Source organism: Notechis scutatus, chromosome 4 (genome assembly GCF_049901735.1).
Source record: "Notechis scutatus isolate UNSWTSFEM ecotype Mainland chromosome 4, rNotScu1.2, whole genome shotgun sequence".
Classification (NCBI taxonomy): domain Eukaryota; kingdom Metazoa; phylum Chordata; class Lepidosauria; order Squamata; family Elapidae; genus Notechis; species Notechis scutatus.
Window position 1 is genome coordinate 126846243 of NC_142012.1, and position 18464 is coordinate 126864706.

General features: G+C 36.0%; 1 protein-coding gene across 1 annotated transcript in view; it reads right to left on the reverse strand.

The window, feature by feature from the left end:
- Positions 1-9679: 9679 nt before the first annotated feature.
- The window catches only part of EFHD1 (EF-hand domain family member D1), a 47638-nt gene continuing 38853 nt past the window's right edge, over positions 9680-18464 (reverse strand). The window contains exons 3-4 of the mRNA XM_026685362.2: positions 11616-11750; positions 9680-11325 (exon numbers count right to left, since the gene is read on the reverse strand). Of these exons, the coding sequence (XP_026541147.1) occupies positions 11191-11325; positions 11616-11750 (270 nt within the window). The 3' untranslated portion in view covers positions 9680-11190. The remainder of the gene's footprint in view (positions 11326-11615; positions 11751-18464) is intronic.

Below are 18464 nucleotides of genomic sequence, written 5' to 3' on the forward strand. Positions count from 1 at the left end.
TACGTCAAACCAAGAAAGCCGACGCTGTGGTTTAGCAATGCGATCATATTGAAGAATTCCCTCTCCCGAAGAGCCTAGCTGTGTCGCGTTTTTTTAAAGATCCGTGTGATATTCTCCCCCGTCTATCAGGCTGTTAAAAAACGAAAGTCGCGTATGTCTGGTATTTTTTGAATTCTATTATGTTGTGTTAAGATTTAATTTTCATCGTAAACTTGATATAAGGTAGTTTGTTTTCAACAAATGACAAGGAATTCCCACACAGCACACTACGTAGTCTTTATTTTATTGCAAAAGGCAGATTCCAATAGCAAAGACCATTAGATACTTCCAAAACAATTCAGTAATTGAGACCTGCATATTTGCATGGCACCTGCAAATTATAAGGTTCCACAGAATGTTGGTAATCCATTCCAGTAAAACTTCTATCTAGTTCTTCTTGCTTAGTTTCTGTCTTCAAGCAAGAACAGCCTATAATTTTATTTCAGGTCAGATGGAGTCAGGAACTCAGTTGGTTACACGCAAGTTGGTTACACCCAATTTGCCCATATCTTACTCTTCGTTGTCCTTTGCCAAGTTGCTCCCTTTACAAATCCCGGTGTAGTAACGTTGGGGTTACAGCTCTATTCCTTTTCTAGCATGCATCTTATTTGCCATGTTGCATCGTGTTTGCATATTAAGAGTGGCTTTTCTGTCCTCTCTAGTCTTATACTGTGCTTTGAGCTGCAGAGGAAGGGAGTAAATAGATTCAGAGAGAGATTATAGGATTCAAAATTACATTTATCGTTAATTATGCCAAGTTCACACATTGTGCTCAAATATATTTTTCCTGTTTTATTTTAAAGCTTTTAATAATTGTTAATGTTGTCTTTCACCATTGCTGTATGTTGCCCAGAATCACTTGTTTATGAGATGGGTGGCCATATAAATTTGACAAATAAAACCATGGTTTGAGTAACCATGGCTTGGATAAAGTTCAGCTTTGTGGTCTGAATTCATAATTGCATTAATCAATGAATCTTAGTTTATAAGATATAATAGCTGAATTCAACTAGTATGCTATGTCAAAACCAAATGATTTGCTATGTATGAACGGTTGAACCCAGTCTGTTACTGAAATACTTCAACATTACAATCTCTAGTACTATATAATGGATATTCCTTTCTACCTAAAACTTGATGTTGCAATAGACTACGTATTAGACCTGAAATAAAAATTAAATTCCCATCGCTATTTTTTTTACTATTTTTTCAATTAATACTGTATCCTTTTCTAGTAAAAATTCTTAGCTCAACCATCTTAATATGTGCTTGTTTAATGGGCTGTTCATAGCAAAAAATAATCCTTTCCCAATTTAGAATGTTTTTAAAGTCTAGGGAAAAAAGAAAGAAAATTAGGCATAATAAGAATTCCAAAGACTGCTATGTTACAAAAGCCTCAACATTTCTCTAATCTTGTAATTCACAATTTGCAGAGAAAGCATTGCTGGTAACTTCTCTATCCATGCAGTCATGTCTGGAAGAAAGTAGCTTCATACTTGCTGTATAGGGCCTGAGAAGGTAAAAACAAGCAATTTGGATGCAGTTTCAAAACTGAAAGGTGTGTTCCATATGGTCAGTCCTATTTGTAAATTAGTGCCTGTGTTTTTACTGTTTGAAGAAATCAGAGTCCTTTCAGACTTGAGTAGTATATACAGATAGTCTTTGACTTACAACCATTTGTTTGATGACTGATTGAAGCTACAACAGCTCTGAAAAATCAGACATGACCATTTTATAACCATTTTTATAACCACTGCAGCATCCCCATGGTCACGTGATCAAAATTCAGGCACTTGGTAACTGACTCATATTTATGACCAGTGTCCTAGAGTCATATGATCATCTTTTGTGAACTTCCAATAAGCAAAGTCAATGGGGAAACCAAAATCACTGAACAAACATTACTAACTTAAAAAGTGCAATGATTCCCTTAACAATTGTGGCAGGAAAGATCATAAAATGTAGCAAAACTCACTTAACCATCTTGCTTAGCGATGGAATTTTTGGGTTTAATTGTAGTTTTAAATCAAGGATTACCTGTAATCCCAACTAAATAAATAGAATAGAATTCTTTATTAGCCAAGTGTGACTGGACACACAAGGAATTTGTCTTGGTGCAAATGCTCTCAGTATACATAAAAGAAAAGATACATTCGTCAGAAGTCAAGAATGAAGGCTTCCGGTTTTGGACTTCCCCGAAGACGGACTGCTGACCGTGATCGTTTGTGGCTATGGTCCGTGCTTCTTTATCAGAGAGCCCCGATCATCTAGATCTGGGGCAGAAGCCGCCTTGTAGGGGCGGTGGAGGAAGGAGAGACTGTCAGCCTGGTAGAGGGGAGTCGCAAATCCCCTCCCTGGCTTGGCAAATGCTCCCTCCAAAGACGTCTGAAGCAGTGGTCTAAAATGGCCACCCTGAAGGGGAAGTATAAGCTGGAATAAGATTGTGCAGGAGAGAGAAAGAAGCGGACAGCAGGAGAAACGGGACACTATAATTAAATGAAAGGTACCCCAGGATTAATCTTTAAGAATTTTTAAGAAAGGATTTAAAGCGGTGAAGAGGAAGGAGAAAAAAAGGGGTGAATTGTCTCTGACAGCGGTGGGGCTTTGAACCGAGAAAGGTAGAAGCTGGAAGAAGAAACCATTTAATTAATTTGGATAAATATATTCTGATTTTACATAGGCACTAATAAAGCTGAACTTGAGACTGTTAAAGGGAAAACTTAATACCAATTGGATTTGACTTTTTTATTGGAAGATTTTTTTTAGTAAAAGTTTTATTGGGTTTTCACAAAACATAATAAAAATAAAACATCTTTTTTTGAGAGCAGCATGATTCCAGGTTATTACATCTCCATACAGACATAATCTCAGTTACATATTCATCTTTGTATTCAATTTCATATCACTATTTTATCAATTTTTCAATAATTCTTCTCTTCCCTTACTTTCCTCAGCCTTATTTTATAATTATCTCATTCCTTTCTAATTCAATTACATATCTTTTTCTAAATTTCTATATCTTTCTAGTCATTATACTTGTACTTTTGTCTGTCCTATTTATAATTTCATAGATTCTTTTCCATCATCATCCCGAAAGGGAAGAGAAAGAAGAAAATTCCTTCCCCTTCCAGGCATTAAAAAGCAAGGTTCCCCCTAATAGAGTGTGTCACCTTTATATTTTACAATTATCCTTTCAAATCTCATTAAACATTTAATTTATACATTATGCAATTATAACATTCAATTTCTAATATCTATTTTATATCATATAACTCTTATCAACCGAATTCCGCTTGGTACTTTTCCTTAACAATACACACTTAATTCTAAAAAAAGAAAATATATATAAAAATAATGAATAAAATGATTAATCCATTCAAATTCATCCTGACAATTGATATTGATTTCATTATAAATCTTTCACATTTCTCTTCAATTGTGTTTTACAAATCCTTAAAAACAATTACATTATTTTCATTCATTCCTCTTACTTCCTAGTAAGCATTCCATTACATCACAATATCAGTTTTATCTTTCACTTTAATCATGTTTCATATTTTCTAGCTCATTACTATTTCTAATATAACAACACTATCTCTTGTACCCTTGCAGAATCCTCTCTTTTAATTTATATTTTAACCATTATCTCTCTTTTAAGTAAGCTAATACCTTTAATCCTTGTATCCCATTTCTTTATTTCCTGTTTCTGTCCCTTATAACTTCTTTTCCTTTTTATCTTTCCCCTCTTTTTCTCTCCACCCTTTTTGTCCCTCTGTCTCTGATTCTCTTTTCTGCTTCTTCCTAATGTTATATTTACTTTTCAAACTATTGTTTTTCTTAGTTGTTTCCCCAAGGCTTAAACTTTTAACTCCTTTTCCCCCTTTTTCCATTTTACCCCACATTGCACTGTTTGGTCGTTAAAGACGGCTTCTTCTTCGTCCAACCCTTCTTGTTCTTCAAGCATTTCTTGTTGTTTTTCATAGTTCAAAATCTCCATTTCTAAAAATTGAAGCGCGAAGCCAAAGGATCCTTTTCCCTCTTATGACTCTTCTTTCATTTTTTTAAGTTCCATTTTTAATTCCTCAAGGAGTACTGCCATTTTAAACACTTTTAAACAACCACCCAATTGATTTTAATTCAAACCACTAAAAATCCAACACCCAAAATTCCAAAAATCACCAAGTAATCCAGAGCTCTTTCTTCTTGCTTCTTCCACTTTTCCTTTCCAGGGGCTCTGTTATATTGTAGCAAAGTTTCAGTTACAGTATATCCTTTGGAAATCTTTTTAAAGTTTCACAATTAATTCTTTTTATTTCCAGGTGATATTCTCTGTTATTTCCAAGTCCATCCTTTCTTTTTCTCTCCATTTTCCTCCTTTTGAGGACTTTAGAATGTCCAAAAAAAATCTTTATTTTCCCTTTGACACTTTAATTTCAGTTTAGGATTACCTGTTAGTGTCAAAGTAAATCAACACAAGTCTCTTCTTTTTTAACTTTCAAAGCCAATTTCAGCTATCAATGTGAGAAATATTTTTTTTTCCTTTTCCCCTCTCCGCCGCTTTAAAAATCTTCTTTTAGGAATAACGCTCTTTAATAATTTTAGTTCCAGGGTACCTTGCATAAATAGCTTAGCCCAGTCTGTCAAGCTCTCTCCCTTTGTCTTCCTTCCTGCTCAATCTTGTCTGGTCAGGTTCTTCTTTGATGTGGCTGTTTCTGACCACCGCTGCAACTGCCTTTGGGAAAGGGAAATAATGCCAAGCCAAGGAGGAGAGATGTGGCTCCCCTTGACTCAGCTGGTGGTCTCTCCCCTCTTCACCACCTCTACGGGGTGGCTTCAGCCCTGAATCCAAAGGATCGGGGTGCTCCAACAGCAAGCACGGATTGAAACCGCACACGATCGCAGAATTCAGTCCGTCGCTAAAGAAGCCCAAACCGGAAGCTCCCAGAAGATTGTGGTTTAAAAAGCCGAATAGCTAAATTAAAAAAAAAGGGGTGAAGATTTGTTATAATAAAGAGTGCCATCTAATGGTTAAATTTAATTTTTTTTCCCTAAAAGACTCTGTTTCTTAAAAACTGTAAGGAATATTGATACAATAAAACAAGAACTTTGAAAAATTGAATCATTGAAACAAGGAAGCATGAAGATTCTGCCCTGGGATTAATTGTTGATTTTGACATAGATTTGGTATTGGATTAGTTGTGAACCAAAAAGTTGGGAGGAATAAAACAAAAGCTGACTGTTGGAAACTAATCTCATAGACACTATTTGGATTAAATTATTAGACAAAAATGTGTAAAATGGCAATATCTCTTCTGGAATTAAAAATGGAATGTAAAAAACATTACAAGAGCAAGGTGAATTGTTGGGCTTTGCTTTAAAATTTATGGAAAACGTGATTGCAGAATATGAACAAAGACAAAAGACAGAAGAGGTGGAGCTGACTACAGAAGAGGCCATTTTTAACTATCATCAGGAACAAAGAATTTTGGAAAGGAGGAGGAAAAGAGTGGGAAATAAAAATATGAGATGTAAGAAGTTAAATAAAGAGGGAAATATCCGAAAAATTAAAAAAGGTAAAAAGAAACAGCAGAAATTTGAAGGGTGGAAAGAAGATATAAATAGGAATGGAGATAAAAACTGGAGTAGAAGAAGAAAGGGGAAAATGAAAGGGAAGAGAAGGGATAAGAAACAGGATCTGGAAACAAAGAAATATGGGAATTGTAAAAAAATGAAAAGAAACTGCTTATTTAGAAGGCATAGAGACTGGCTGATTAATATTCAAAAAGGGGATTCTGCAAGGTAGCATAAACATACTTAAAGTTATGAATATTGTAGGAAATAGGGATATATAGATTAAGATGAAAAACAAATACCTTTTGATATTGGAATGTTAGCTCTTATATGTATAGAGATAAATTGGAATAATTAATGGAATATGTTTACTAAATATACTGAAATAATTGAAATATGAGGCAGGCTGTAATGAAGTAGACATTTTCTAGTATTGGAATGCAGGCTCCTTTGTTTAAATGTATAAAGATGAATGGAATAATTAATGGAATATGTGTATTAAATATATTGAAATAACTGAAATGATAAAGGGGGAGAGCTGAAATGGAATTAACATCAGAATTCAGGATTAAATGAATAGATTAATATGTTCTCTTTTTTGAAATTGTAAATAAGTCTTATGAAATTAAAAAGGGGAAAAACCATGCAGAATCTGATTTATATATGCTATGTAGTTTTAAAGGGATTATTAATTTCAATTTTTTGGGTAATAAAAAGTTAAATGATTAATGGGATTTAAAAGGGGAGATAATTGATCAATATGTAATACTTAGAGGTGGCACACTTAAATTGATAATTTTGGTGGGACAACTATTTCTTAGAAAGATTGTATCAAATTAGAATTTAAGATGAAATATGCAAATGTGACAGTTAAAAGTATTAAAGTATAATAATTATGAAGATATCAGAAATACTGATGAATTAAATAAGAGGCAAGCATTTGGAATAATACAATAAAATAGAAAATATATAAAAGCATTGTTAAGATAAGTTGAATATAAAAACTGAATATGTAACTATGGTCATATTGGTATGTAAATGTGGAAACCTGTAATCATACTGTTCACTAAAAAGAGATGTTTTTAAAATGTGGAAAACTGAAATAAAACTTGTTGTTTTTTTTAAAGTCAAGAATGAATAATAAATGAACAAAGCAATCTCTGAAGGATACATGATTGCTGTCATCTAGTCTAAATAATGCAAGAGTTTTAATTAATTGCAATCAAATTCTGCCTAATTTGTTGCAAATAGAGTATAAATCTCTACTGATAACAGGAGCTAAATGTTACTTGTATTTTAAGATTTGTGTTCTTTTTCTTTCTTTGATCTATCAATAGCATGTCTTTCATTTTATTTGAAATGCATAGACAGATGCAATTTGGTAAGGATGGTATTCTTCATTTTCCATATAAGCCCTGCTTACAGTGATAAGTATATTCAATTTTTAAAAATCAGAAATGGGACCAAACACTATTTAAAAAGTATTTGCCATTTATATGGATATTCATATACTGTATTTATTTCTTCAGTTTTTAGGAGCTCAAAGCAGCACATATATTATTCCCTTTTCCCCTTTTTCTGTACACCAATAACACTTTGAGATTGGCAGGGTACAAAACACTAAGTTTCTGTAGCTGCAGGTGAACCTGGTGTTATGGTGCCAATCCAGTTCCTGAATGACTACGTTACATTGGCTGTCAAAAATTGTTAAATGTTACTATCATCTTTCCTCCAGGATCTCTTAGAATAAACACAGCATTCCCTTCTCCCATTTTTAACATTTGAGGATGGGCCGAGAATGTTTGATTGGCCCAAAGTTATCAGTGAACTTTTGTGATAGGATTAAACCTGATACTCCCTGACCTTAGTTTAAGAAGAAGAATTCTTTTATTGGCCAAGTGTGGTTGGACACAAGGAATTTGTCTTGGTGCAAATACTCTCAGTGTACAGAAAAGAAAAGATACATTCTGGGTTACAGAACCAAACCAGACAGTTATAGAGGTGTAGACGATAGACTCAATAATTCCTCTGTAGAACTGTTATCAGCAGCTCCTTGGGCAGTTTGAGCTTTCTGAGCTGGCACAGAAAGAACATTCTTTGTTGTGCTTTTTTGATGACATTTTTGATGTTAGGTGTCCATTTTAGGTCATGTGATATATGTTAATTGCTACCCTGCACTGACTCTGAGCTCTCATATGGCTATAAATAATTATAAATAATAGTATGATATAGTGGTTAAGATGCCACCTAGAAATCAGCAGACTGTGAGTTCTATTCTCCCCTTAGGCATGTAAGATGACTGGATGACTTTGGGCCACTCGCGCTTTCTCAGCCAACCTATTTCACAGGATTATTATTGTGGGGAAAATAGGAGGAAGAAGCATTAGGTATGTTCACCACCTATAATTACTTATAAAGGAATAAAAGTGGGATAAAATTAAATAAAGTTGAATATAAATATCAGGGACTTCTATCCTCTGTTAAACAATTTTTTCTCACCTCAAAGTATGAAAAAAAAATTTCTCACCTCTTCATTATGCCTGGTATTTAAAATGGTAAGAATTTGTACATTCAAAGCTCACTTTCCAAGAAGTAATTGTATCTCTGATGCATACCAGTAGCAACCAATCCAGTGGCGGGATTAAAAAAATGTTACTACCGGTTCTGTGGGCGTGGCTTGGTGGGCGTGGCAGGGGAAGGATACTGTAAAATCTCCATTCCCACCCCACTAACCTGCTTTCCAGCTCCATACTCCTGTGCAGGGCAACAAAAGAAGACCCAGCTGATCAGCTGGGACTCCAATCAGCTGGGACTCAGGAGTCAGAGAATAGATGGGGGTGGGGCCAGTCAGAAGTGGTATTTGCCAGTTCTCCAAACCACTTAAAATTTCCGCTACCAGTTCTCCAGAACTAGTCAGAACCTGCTGAATACTACCTCTGAACCCATCTACAGTATTTCCCTCTCCTCAACTGCCACTTTACACCTTCCCAACTGACTAAAATTAATTGCTAAAAAACTCTCAAATATAACTCTGTGAATGTTTTTTACTTAAACAAAAAGATAAATAATCAGAAAAATGAGCATGATATAGAATAAGATGTAAGCACCGGTTTTTTTTTAATTAATTGCTTATGCAATAGGACACAAATTCTGTAAATAAATACTGATATTACTGCATAGTCAAATATAAGGAAATTTGAAGCCCTATTTAAAGTTTCAGCAAAAGAAAAATATAGCTTGCAAAAACAAAGAGGAATTTCATTTGCTCTAATTGTTTCTCCCATTCCATTTATTGGCTGGTATTTATGACAAATTTCTACATAGAATAATACTTCCAATTCAAACTTACAGAAATAATCCACTAGGCGGAGCTCAGAGAAAAGCAGTTTAAGCATCTTTCAATGAAATGTGCAATAATTTGCCATTTATATTTCCTCAGACTGCCTTCCTGTCTCTGGTTTCTCAAAGGCATTTTCAGTAAACAAGGCCCTATCAAACTTTAAAAGAAAAAAATCCAAAAACAAAAACTCTTTGTTAGCTTTCTAGAAAGGGATCTCTGAAATTTTGATGCCTGCTATGTCTGGAGTAAACCAAATCAAGAAGGCTAGTTTTAGAATAGCTTCAGCAGGGTTGTACTAATACATACTCATTCAGATTATGTCAAAGCAATTTTATAAACAGTGGAAATAGTTGATATTACAGTCCAATACTAAATGACAGAACACATCAAAAGCAAATGAGAACAATTCAGTCTTGGGCTCATGAGTATTAAGTATCCTTTATGGGATTCAAACCAGATAAATTCATGTGATCATACCAATAATTCTACGTTATTGATTAGTGGTTAGTGGGAATTCCAAAAATTCTATGTTATTGATAAGGGTTAGTGGGAATTCCAAAAATATACTTTAGTTTTCATCTTGATTATAATTGATTCATATTTTTCAGAGCATAAATGTAAACCCATTTTCCCTTAAGGAGGCAAACTTTACTTTGATACCGATTTCAAATTTAACCTCCACTAGTTTTTCAAAAATTTATTTACATATGTAACACAAAAAAATCAAACTTTATGATGTATAAAAACATTTATTATAAATATTTTCACTAAAACATGCAATTTTTATCAAATATAATCTGTGGATTTGCAAATACAGTTTTAATTACTAGCAATTCTTTTACCCACTACTATATATTCAACAGGCTGCTTTTTTATTATTCTGCACTCACAGTTTAGTATCACAGTATAAAAAGCTAAATGTGAAAACAAAGAAATAGAGAATATATTTGTTGGCAATCTCATGGCAAGATTAGTAAAGCAGCAAGCATTTTTCTTCTCTATGTATGTAGACATATACACGTGTAAATTCTGTATACAATAGAATCTTGTTGAACTATATTACAGGTTCTGCTTTGAAATCTAGTTTTTCTTGCAAACTGTTGGAACTGGCAAATAATTTCAACATCTTATGAAAGTGATAACTCTGCAAAAAGGAGTTTAATTCTCAATAATGATCCACAAGTAGTATGAGGATTTCCAGAGTGGAAAGCTAATGTACCCTAAACTATACTGCTCCCTTAATCTCTTATTGATAGAAATTTCGTAACGTTAAAACTCAATGACTAAAATACACAGAAATAAAAGGGAAAAAAGGTTCTGGTCCCATGCAAATCATATAAAAGAATGTGACCACAAAAATACAGAACTAAGGCAGAAGACCTAAGATCAGAACTGTTACTTGCTTTGTTACCAAGAAAAGAGGAAAAAATGAATGGTGAATGTTGTATCTTTGATATGTACTCAGCACTGTTAAATAGCAGTTTAGATTCAGAAAAGTACACATGGAATTTCACTTGTGCAGTTTGGATTTTCCATCTCCTCTTTCCAGCTGTAGCCTGTGGTGCCCCTTAAACATTTTCTCATGACTGTCATGGAAAAATTTAGAGGTATTTAAGTCTAACTTGGGAGAGAAGTTGAATCAGCAGAATGAAAAAATGTAACTGTCATTCAGATAAGAATATTTTTGGATTGCAGGAAAAATCTAATAACTAAAAATTTCCTTTATCCCATTGTCCCCAGTACCACCATCAGAAACTTGTTTTCTAATATACAGAACACTTGGAATTAGAGCATTCCAGCTTATCTGAGAAGCAAGGTCTTATTGTGAAAGTAAAGCAGAGCTAAGCATTATATAGCATTATATATTATATAGAAATTCTAAAGAATATTTTATAACTATTGATGCAGGACTGTTTAGAATGACAAAAAATGAAATTGCCAGTATTCAATTTACTTATGAGGAGTTTCAACATTTGCTAATGGGACTTCATTATTAGGATACTTAATTCTTCTAAGCAATTATTATTAAGAGTATAGGGCCTACTGGAATTACATCTAGCATTTGCAATTTCTGAATGCTACCATTGGTGGCACATCCTCCAGCACCTAATAAACAGGAGCTTCAAAAACAAAAAAGAAAAAGAGCTATCATATCACTTCTGTTTCCATTTAGGTAGGTGTCTAATCACAGACAAAGCTTGTAAGAATGTACACCAATTTCTGGTGACACATTTTTTCCACTATTGACTGAATGCTGACTTGAGTTCTCGGAAGGCTGCTCTGCGGTGCCGTCTTTCCTCTTCCTCACGTTTTCGCTCATCTTGTTCTGCTTTTATTTCTGCTTCAAATTTGCTTGCTGAAGACAAAGCTTGAACCTAAAATTCAGGTATAAAATAGTAATATCATTATTACCATTGTAACAATTGTAAAACACACTGTATTCAGTAGGGCTTAGCTCATTATAGAGGTACGCAGCTTGTGCAGAGAAAAGAAATTCACTACATTTGTGAGTAGCATTACAATGGCCACATTTCAAGGACAGGACAAATATTTGAATTGATTTAAATAAGAACAAAATTCATTTTGTGTCATTGTTTTCTACACATTTAACAATTTGTAGCGACTTTTAGAAAAACCCAAGATACCTTACATATGCTTTTTTTACCTTTGCTTCAAAAAAATTTTTGGCTCCTTTTACTCCTTCAAGAGCCACATCTATTTCAGAGAGCTTTGCTAAAGCCATCAATCCACTGTCTTCTTCAAGTTCTCCAGCTGCAGCTTTATGGAAAATCAGAAGAAACTAGGGGGAAAAAGACAATGGGAAATTATTTAGAAAAAATTAATCAATAAAATTAAACTCCAAGTCTAAGATTGGAGATTCAAAATTAAAGTTCTGCATTTATTCAGAAAGTGTATGTTTAGGGTCCAAGTAGATAAAGAAGATTTGTGGCTAGATCATCCCTTATTTAAATGTTTATTTAAAAGCTCCCATAACTATAGCAACTGTAGACATATACATACAGAGAACACTACACTGGGGAAGATTAGGTTAACATTTTTCTGCAATGTTATTTCCCTTACTCTCTCCACTCAAATGTTGGCAGTAGTAATTGGTATCTGTGAGCAACTGCTTAGTACTCCAAGCAGGTAGCTGTGATATAGCCAACATCATAAAATAGTTCCCATAAATGCCTTCATGGCAACATTGCTCTAGGACATTGTTTGGAATTTTTTAAAAGCCCTATTCTGCTAAAACATTGCCATTACAGTCTGGTAAATCCACTAGGGCAGGGGTTGCCAACCTTTTGGACCTCAGGGACCACCAAACTCATAATTTTAAATCCCGGGGACCACTAATATGAATTTTGACTGACGGTGGCTTGCTGACGTTGGTGGGAGGAGAGAGAGAGATCTGATCTAAACTCTCTCTCTCTCTCTCTCTCTCTCTCTCACACACACACAGGCAGGGGTAGAATTCAAATTTCTTAACAACCTGTTCTGTGGTCGTGGCCTAATTTGTGGGCGTGGCTTGGTGGTCATGTGACTGGCTGGGCATGGCTTGTATGTAAATATTATAAATATTTATGTAAATATTGAATTTTTAATGTAAATATTGAATTTTTTATTAAAAAAGAGCAACTTTTACCCAAAATCAGGCAAAGCAGGCAGGCAGATTGAGTTGCTCACAGAATCACAGATTCATTCAGAGATCTATCTGCCATTGGCTACCTGAGTCTGCACTGAATAATAGAAGCTTCAGTCCTAAGGAAGGTTTTAAGCAGGGCCGAAGATCTAAAGATTAGCTAGAAAGCAAGAAATTCAATGGTTTCCTGCTTTCTAGCTAATCTAAATCTCCCAACACAGCAGAACAGCTGATGATCGGGAAAAAAAAAGGAAAAATAGCAACTTAGCAGGCAAGTTTGCCAGGTAAGGAGTGAGTGGGCGGGGAGGGTTCCCGCAGGCCATGTGGACCAGTGATCCCCAACCTTTTTGACGCCACGGCCCGGTACCAGCATCAGCTGGGTGCCGCGGCCCGGTACTGGCATCAACTGGGCGCCGCCATCTTTTTTTGACGAAAAAGTGCTTCCGGTGACCTCACCGGAAGCACTTTTTCATCAAAAGATGAGCGGTGCCAGCGCTTCGGTGAGCTTTTTCGGGTAGAAATGGCTTTCTACCCGGAAAAGCTCACCGAAATGCGCCATCTTTTTGATGAAAAAGTGCTTCCGGTGAGCTTTCTACCCGGAAAAGCTCACCGGAAGCACTTTTTTACCAAAAAAAGATGGTGGCGCCCAGCAACCAGCGGCCCGGTAAGACTTGTTCCACGGACCGGTACCGGTCCGCGGACCGGCGGTTGGGGACCCCTGATGTGGATGACGCAGCCTTGTGTTCCCATGCAGCCTGGATTAATTGCTTTGGGAGGTTCTCTGGGGGTGACATTTCTCTGCGGACCACCAAAATTTTCTCGCGGACCACCAGTGGGCTGCAGCCCACCGGTTGGTGACCACTGCACTAGGGCCTACTGACAGAGGAGATCCATCAGATAAATGTTTTGTCCCAACTTCCCCACAAACAACTAAGAACCTACAGCTTTTCTAAGGTAGGCTATTAAAAATAAATAATTTATGGGAGAGTAATACAGAACTTTTTATTTCCCTTAGTCTGAAGAGAAACCCAAGACCAGAGAAGTTTAAAAAGAAAACCAAAGATGCTATTAAATTTTAAAGTGATATTTTATTCAAAAGTTATTGCTTCTAGTTAGATTTTTTCCAAATTTCAACATATCCTTATATTCAATGGATTCAATTGTATTTCCACTTTACGTGCAGACAAATTATAAACCCTTAGCAGATAAAACCACAAAATAATTTATCAAGTTCTACAGACAATTTTGGCTACAACTTTTACTACATATAATGGATAGTACTGATTTCACTATTATTCTGTGCAGAATTCATATTTTTTCACTAGGGGACAGTAGAATCTAATGATACTGATAATTATATTTTTTTAATCAGGAAGTTAAGCATCTGACAGAACTGTTTGTTCCCAAGCTTATTCTTTTTCCCAGTAGCTTACTAATATAGCATCTGAAATTAAAAAAAAATTAAAACTCCCTAAATGCCCCAGGGATGGGTGGGAGAAGATTACACAACTGCTAAACTGTTTCAGGCCATAGTTAGAATGGGTGTATTCATCCAACTATGTAGTACTATTTGCTGGGACAGTACTTAACAATTCCTCAGTGAGTCATATTCTCTGGCTCAACGTGCCTGTAAACAAAGACTTCGCCACAATGATGAAGTCATTACTCACAGCACAGTACAGAGACTAAAGACTACTGTAGGATAGAGGGACTGAGCTAACACATCGAATCTCTAGATTCCCCTCAGAATACCAGTTTGTTCCTAATATTAGACAACCTACAGAAACTTTCATGAAGTGAGAAAAACAAACAATTAGAGGCAATTGGCAATTTAATCCCCTTTGTGCATTTTGGCATGTTTCCCATAACAAATGGAGGACTTGAAATCTCCTACCCATGTCTTATTTCAAGACAAATCATGAGTCACCCTATCTTAATGTTGTGCCTTCTTCAATGGCTTGGTTAAGTTACAGCACCATCTACCCATTCTTGAGCTGTCAGAAAATTTAATTTGCATAAAGTGACTCTATTGCCAATATCTATCCTGCCTCAATAGCATCTAACCCTAGCATTTTTTAAGAGGGCTCAGCCTGCCTCAAAACAAGCTTATCAAATAGCCAATCTCCCACCTTTCATGCAATTAGCTTCTGGGTGAGCTTGTTTCTGCTATCAAAGTAGGCCCATTTTGTCAGAGCTGCCCAGTGCAGCCTCTTTTGCTTTACTGACAACTCACCTCATCAATCAGATGACAAGTTGTTTTAATACTAAATTTTATAGTCTTTTGAAATCGGAGTTTCTTTTTGGAGGATTAAAAAAATAGAGCAAAGGAAATTGCCCAGAGCCAAAGTAAAGTGTGCCAGAATATACTCACCATTACATTGTCATGGATCACTGCTGGCTTAATGGACAAAAAACTATTTTAAATCAGAGCAGCTAAAGATGATTTCTGCCTGTTTCATTCATGGGCTGGAATGTGATAAAGGCAAAGTCAAGGGAATGTGGCAGATAGTCTAGTGGTTAAGGCACTAGAGGGAGTTCTAGATTTGCCTTAAGCATGAAAGCCAGATGGGTGAATTTGGGTCAATCTCACCCTAATCCACCTCACAGGGTTGTTCTCATAGGATATAGGAGTATTAGGTATGCTTGCAATCTTGAGTATACTCTCATTACTAAGATCTAGGGTGGCTGAGCTGGGAAGATAATTTTCAGGCAATGGTACACACCTGGACTGCTGGTGTGGTATCAATATATACTCAATATTTGGAGAGAGGGAGTTTTGAAGTTAATGGCTTACAGCCACAAAGCCACTGAATGTAATCATCTCAACCTTTGTTTCAGAATTTTATCATCTCAGCATGATAAAAATGTTCTTGACTAAGGGAGTTCATTTTCTGCCATAGTTGCCATGACAAGCCCATAGAAATAGAATAATATGGTTTATTTCTTGATATGATGAGGACAAGAAACTGCATTTTGTAAGAAACTAAGTTATAGAATTGATAGAACTGCTATGATCTGTACAAGAATTGCCTTGGTAAGCAATATAAAACTGTTGTCAAGACTTGGAATATTTTAAACATGTAGGCCAGCTTCTGAAACCATTTGCTGAAGAACAGAATATGTAGTTGGTCAAATTAAAGCAATTTTGCCAGGTCCTGCATGTAGATCATGTTCGTTACTCCTGAATTGATGCATTTTCTCCAATTCACTGGTCTAATTCATGAATAAACAGAACTGCAGTGTAAGGAAGCTGGTACAAACATAAAGTTTAGCAGCTTATCCATGCTGGCAATCTTGTATCAATAATAATTCATTAACTGAAAAATTGTACAGAATCTAACTGAGAACGCAACCCAGTTATATTATGTAAATCCTTGACAATAAGGACTTGCTTAGCGACTATTCAGTGTTATGGTGGACCCCCCCCCAAAAGCTACTTACACCCAGTTTCAAAGGTAGAGCTGCTGTAGGGTACCTGCAATTGTTCACCCTTGAATTGCAGGGATGCTACAGTGTCCCTACCTATCTCTCTCCCCGGTTCCTGTAGGCTTTGGGCCTGCTTCTCACTGGGCCCACAACCTCCTCACTTACCTTTCCAAGATTTCTGGAGCATGGGTTAGGGAAGGAGGGCAGGCCACTCTGTTCCTGGGCCGTGTGGCACAGTTCCAGGAGTGGCTGCCATTCTTAGGATAGCCTCATTGAATTGTGGCTGCTCTGAAAATCGTGGTTAGTTTCAGGATCTCACTATGTGGCCCAGGAACGGAGCAGCCTGCACTCCTTTCCTAACCCAAGCTCCAGAGGCCTTTGAAAGGTAAGCGCATAATTAGTGACATGGGTATGGAGCCTGGTGGAGTGGGAAGCAGACCCAAGGCCTGCAGGGACCCTGAGGAGCAGGAAGAGGAGCACAGGGTGCCTCAGGGGGTGTGAGACCTGGCATAAATAAAGATTCACTGAGTTTGAAGAGCTTCTTGTTAATAATAAATATATAAGGAAGCTTTTACAAGAAAAGCTCTTGTAAAAGCTTCCTTATATATTTATTATTAACAAGGAGCTCTTCAAATTCAGTGACACTCTAGAATGCAAATCTATTCCAGTATGTACACAGACATAGCTGTTTGTAGGGGAACTATAGTTCTCAGAATTACCAGCCAGATTTCTCCCATTTGGCCACAAGAATAGAGAAACACATTGTAATACCCAGTGACAGAGCAAAAAAGAGAGGCACATGGGAATGACTCATAACAGCTGGAAGAGGTCAGATAGGATCTGCCAAATCCAGATCATCTCTATGCACAGGAATAGAAAAAGTTCTCTCTAGATAAGTAGCTAGTGATTTCACAATGTTCCATTCACATGACTTTTTAGAGTTTCTTTACAATATTATACCAGTATTTATGGTTATAATTCGTACAATCTATATACATTCAAGTACCAAATCAAATCACTATTCAGAAAATGAAGAAAGCAACATGTATGTAACAAAACTTCAAATCAAGACATATTATATTCTGGTGTTTAAAGGTACTAGAATAAGGTACCCTTTAGAATTCTCAGAGAACAACTGTTATTCCAGAAACTGACGTGAATAAATTCCTCTTGAAAGAATGTAAGACAACTTGCATTTGCAAGTCTATATATTACAAGGTTACAAATGCAGATTCCATTTTACTCTGCTGGAAAGATTACAAGTTCTGAGCTGCAAAATTAAGGATGACAACCAGATGATAGTAAAATACTAAAATTTTCAGTATGGTTTTTGCAAAATCAAGTGTCTATAGCCCAGATCTGGTAGCCCTAGGGGTAGTGACAATCTTTTTAGGAAAAAAAGGGAAAGCCCAAAGAACAAACAAAACATTTCACAACAAAAAAATAGATGTTTAGCCTGTGCTTTGAAACACAGAACAGGGTGGCTAATAACAAGGAAAAACTATAGATATGTAGTCATTATTCCTAGTGAAATAAATTATTTGCAGCAAGTTTGTTGTTTTATATGCATGTTATTCACTTTGAGATCTGATCTGGAATGGTATGTGGCAATTAGTTACACATTGATAGAGTGATAATTGGAAGAAGTAAAAATTAACTTTAGTAAATACCAGGCGTAAAAGTAGATCGGAATAAATTACCATTGCAAAACTATAGAACACAACAACTCAGGGAATTTCCATACCTTTTCCCACTAGCACACATTCAATGCTGGTGAAATATAAAGTGCTTGCTAATATGCTACATGAATTTTTTTTGTTCTTCTTCCATGTCTGAAGTGCCTCCCCACTTTCCCTTTATCTCCTTTCATTTGACTGTTCTCTTGGTAGAAGCTCTTCCTCCTGTCCCTCAAGATAATTCCCTTTATGCCTTGCTAATAGTCTTGGGAGATTTAAACCTACCTTCCCTTGTGAGGAGTCTGGAGTGAACTAGGAGTTCATGGTCATAACAACCATGGACGTAATCCCAGTTATTGAATCTTGCATGTATATAAGAGGTCACACACTAGATCTGTTTCTCACTTCTCAGAAACATAATCTGAAAGTGGGGTGTACTGAACTTTATCCCTTATTATGGACAGATCACTCTCTGATTGCTATGGAGTTCTGGGGAGCAAATCCCTTCCTGTCAGCCTTTAAGACAGGTCAGGCCAATAAATTATTTCCAAGAACCATTGGAACTTTATTGTTACAGAATATAACAATACAATATTGAAGCCTAGCAGTGTCTCTATCCCCTTATACCAAAAAGATTCAAGGGAGGGCAATCTCACAGCATTTGGCAGACAATACAACTCAGGTTCAAGAGATGGTGGATTCTTCATGCCAGTGGACAGTGGCAATACAGATAACTGGAATATCATTTTGAGCCTGTGAGTTCTGAAGA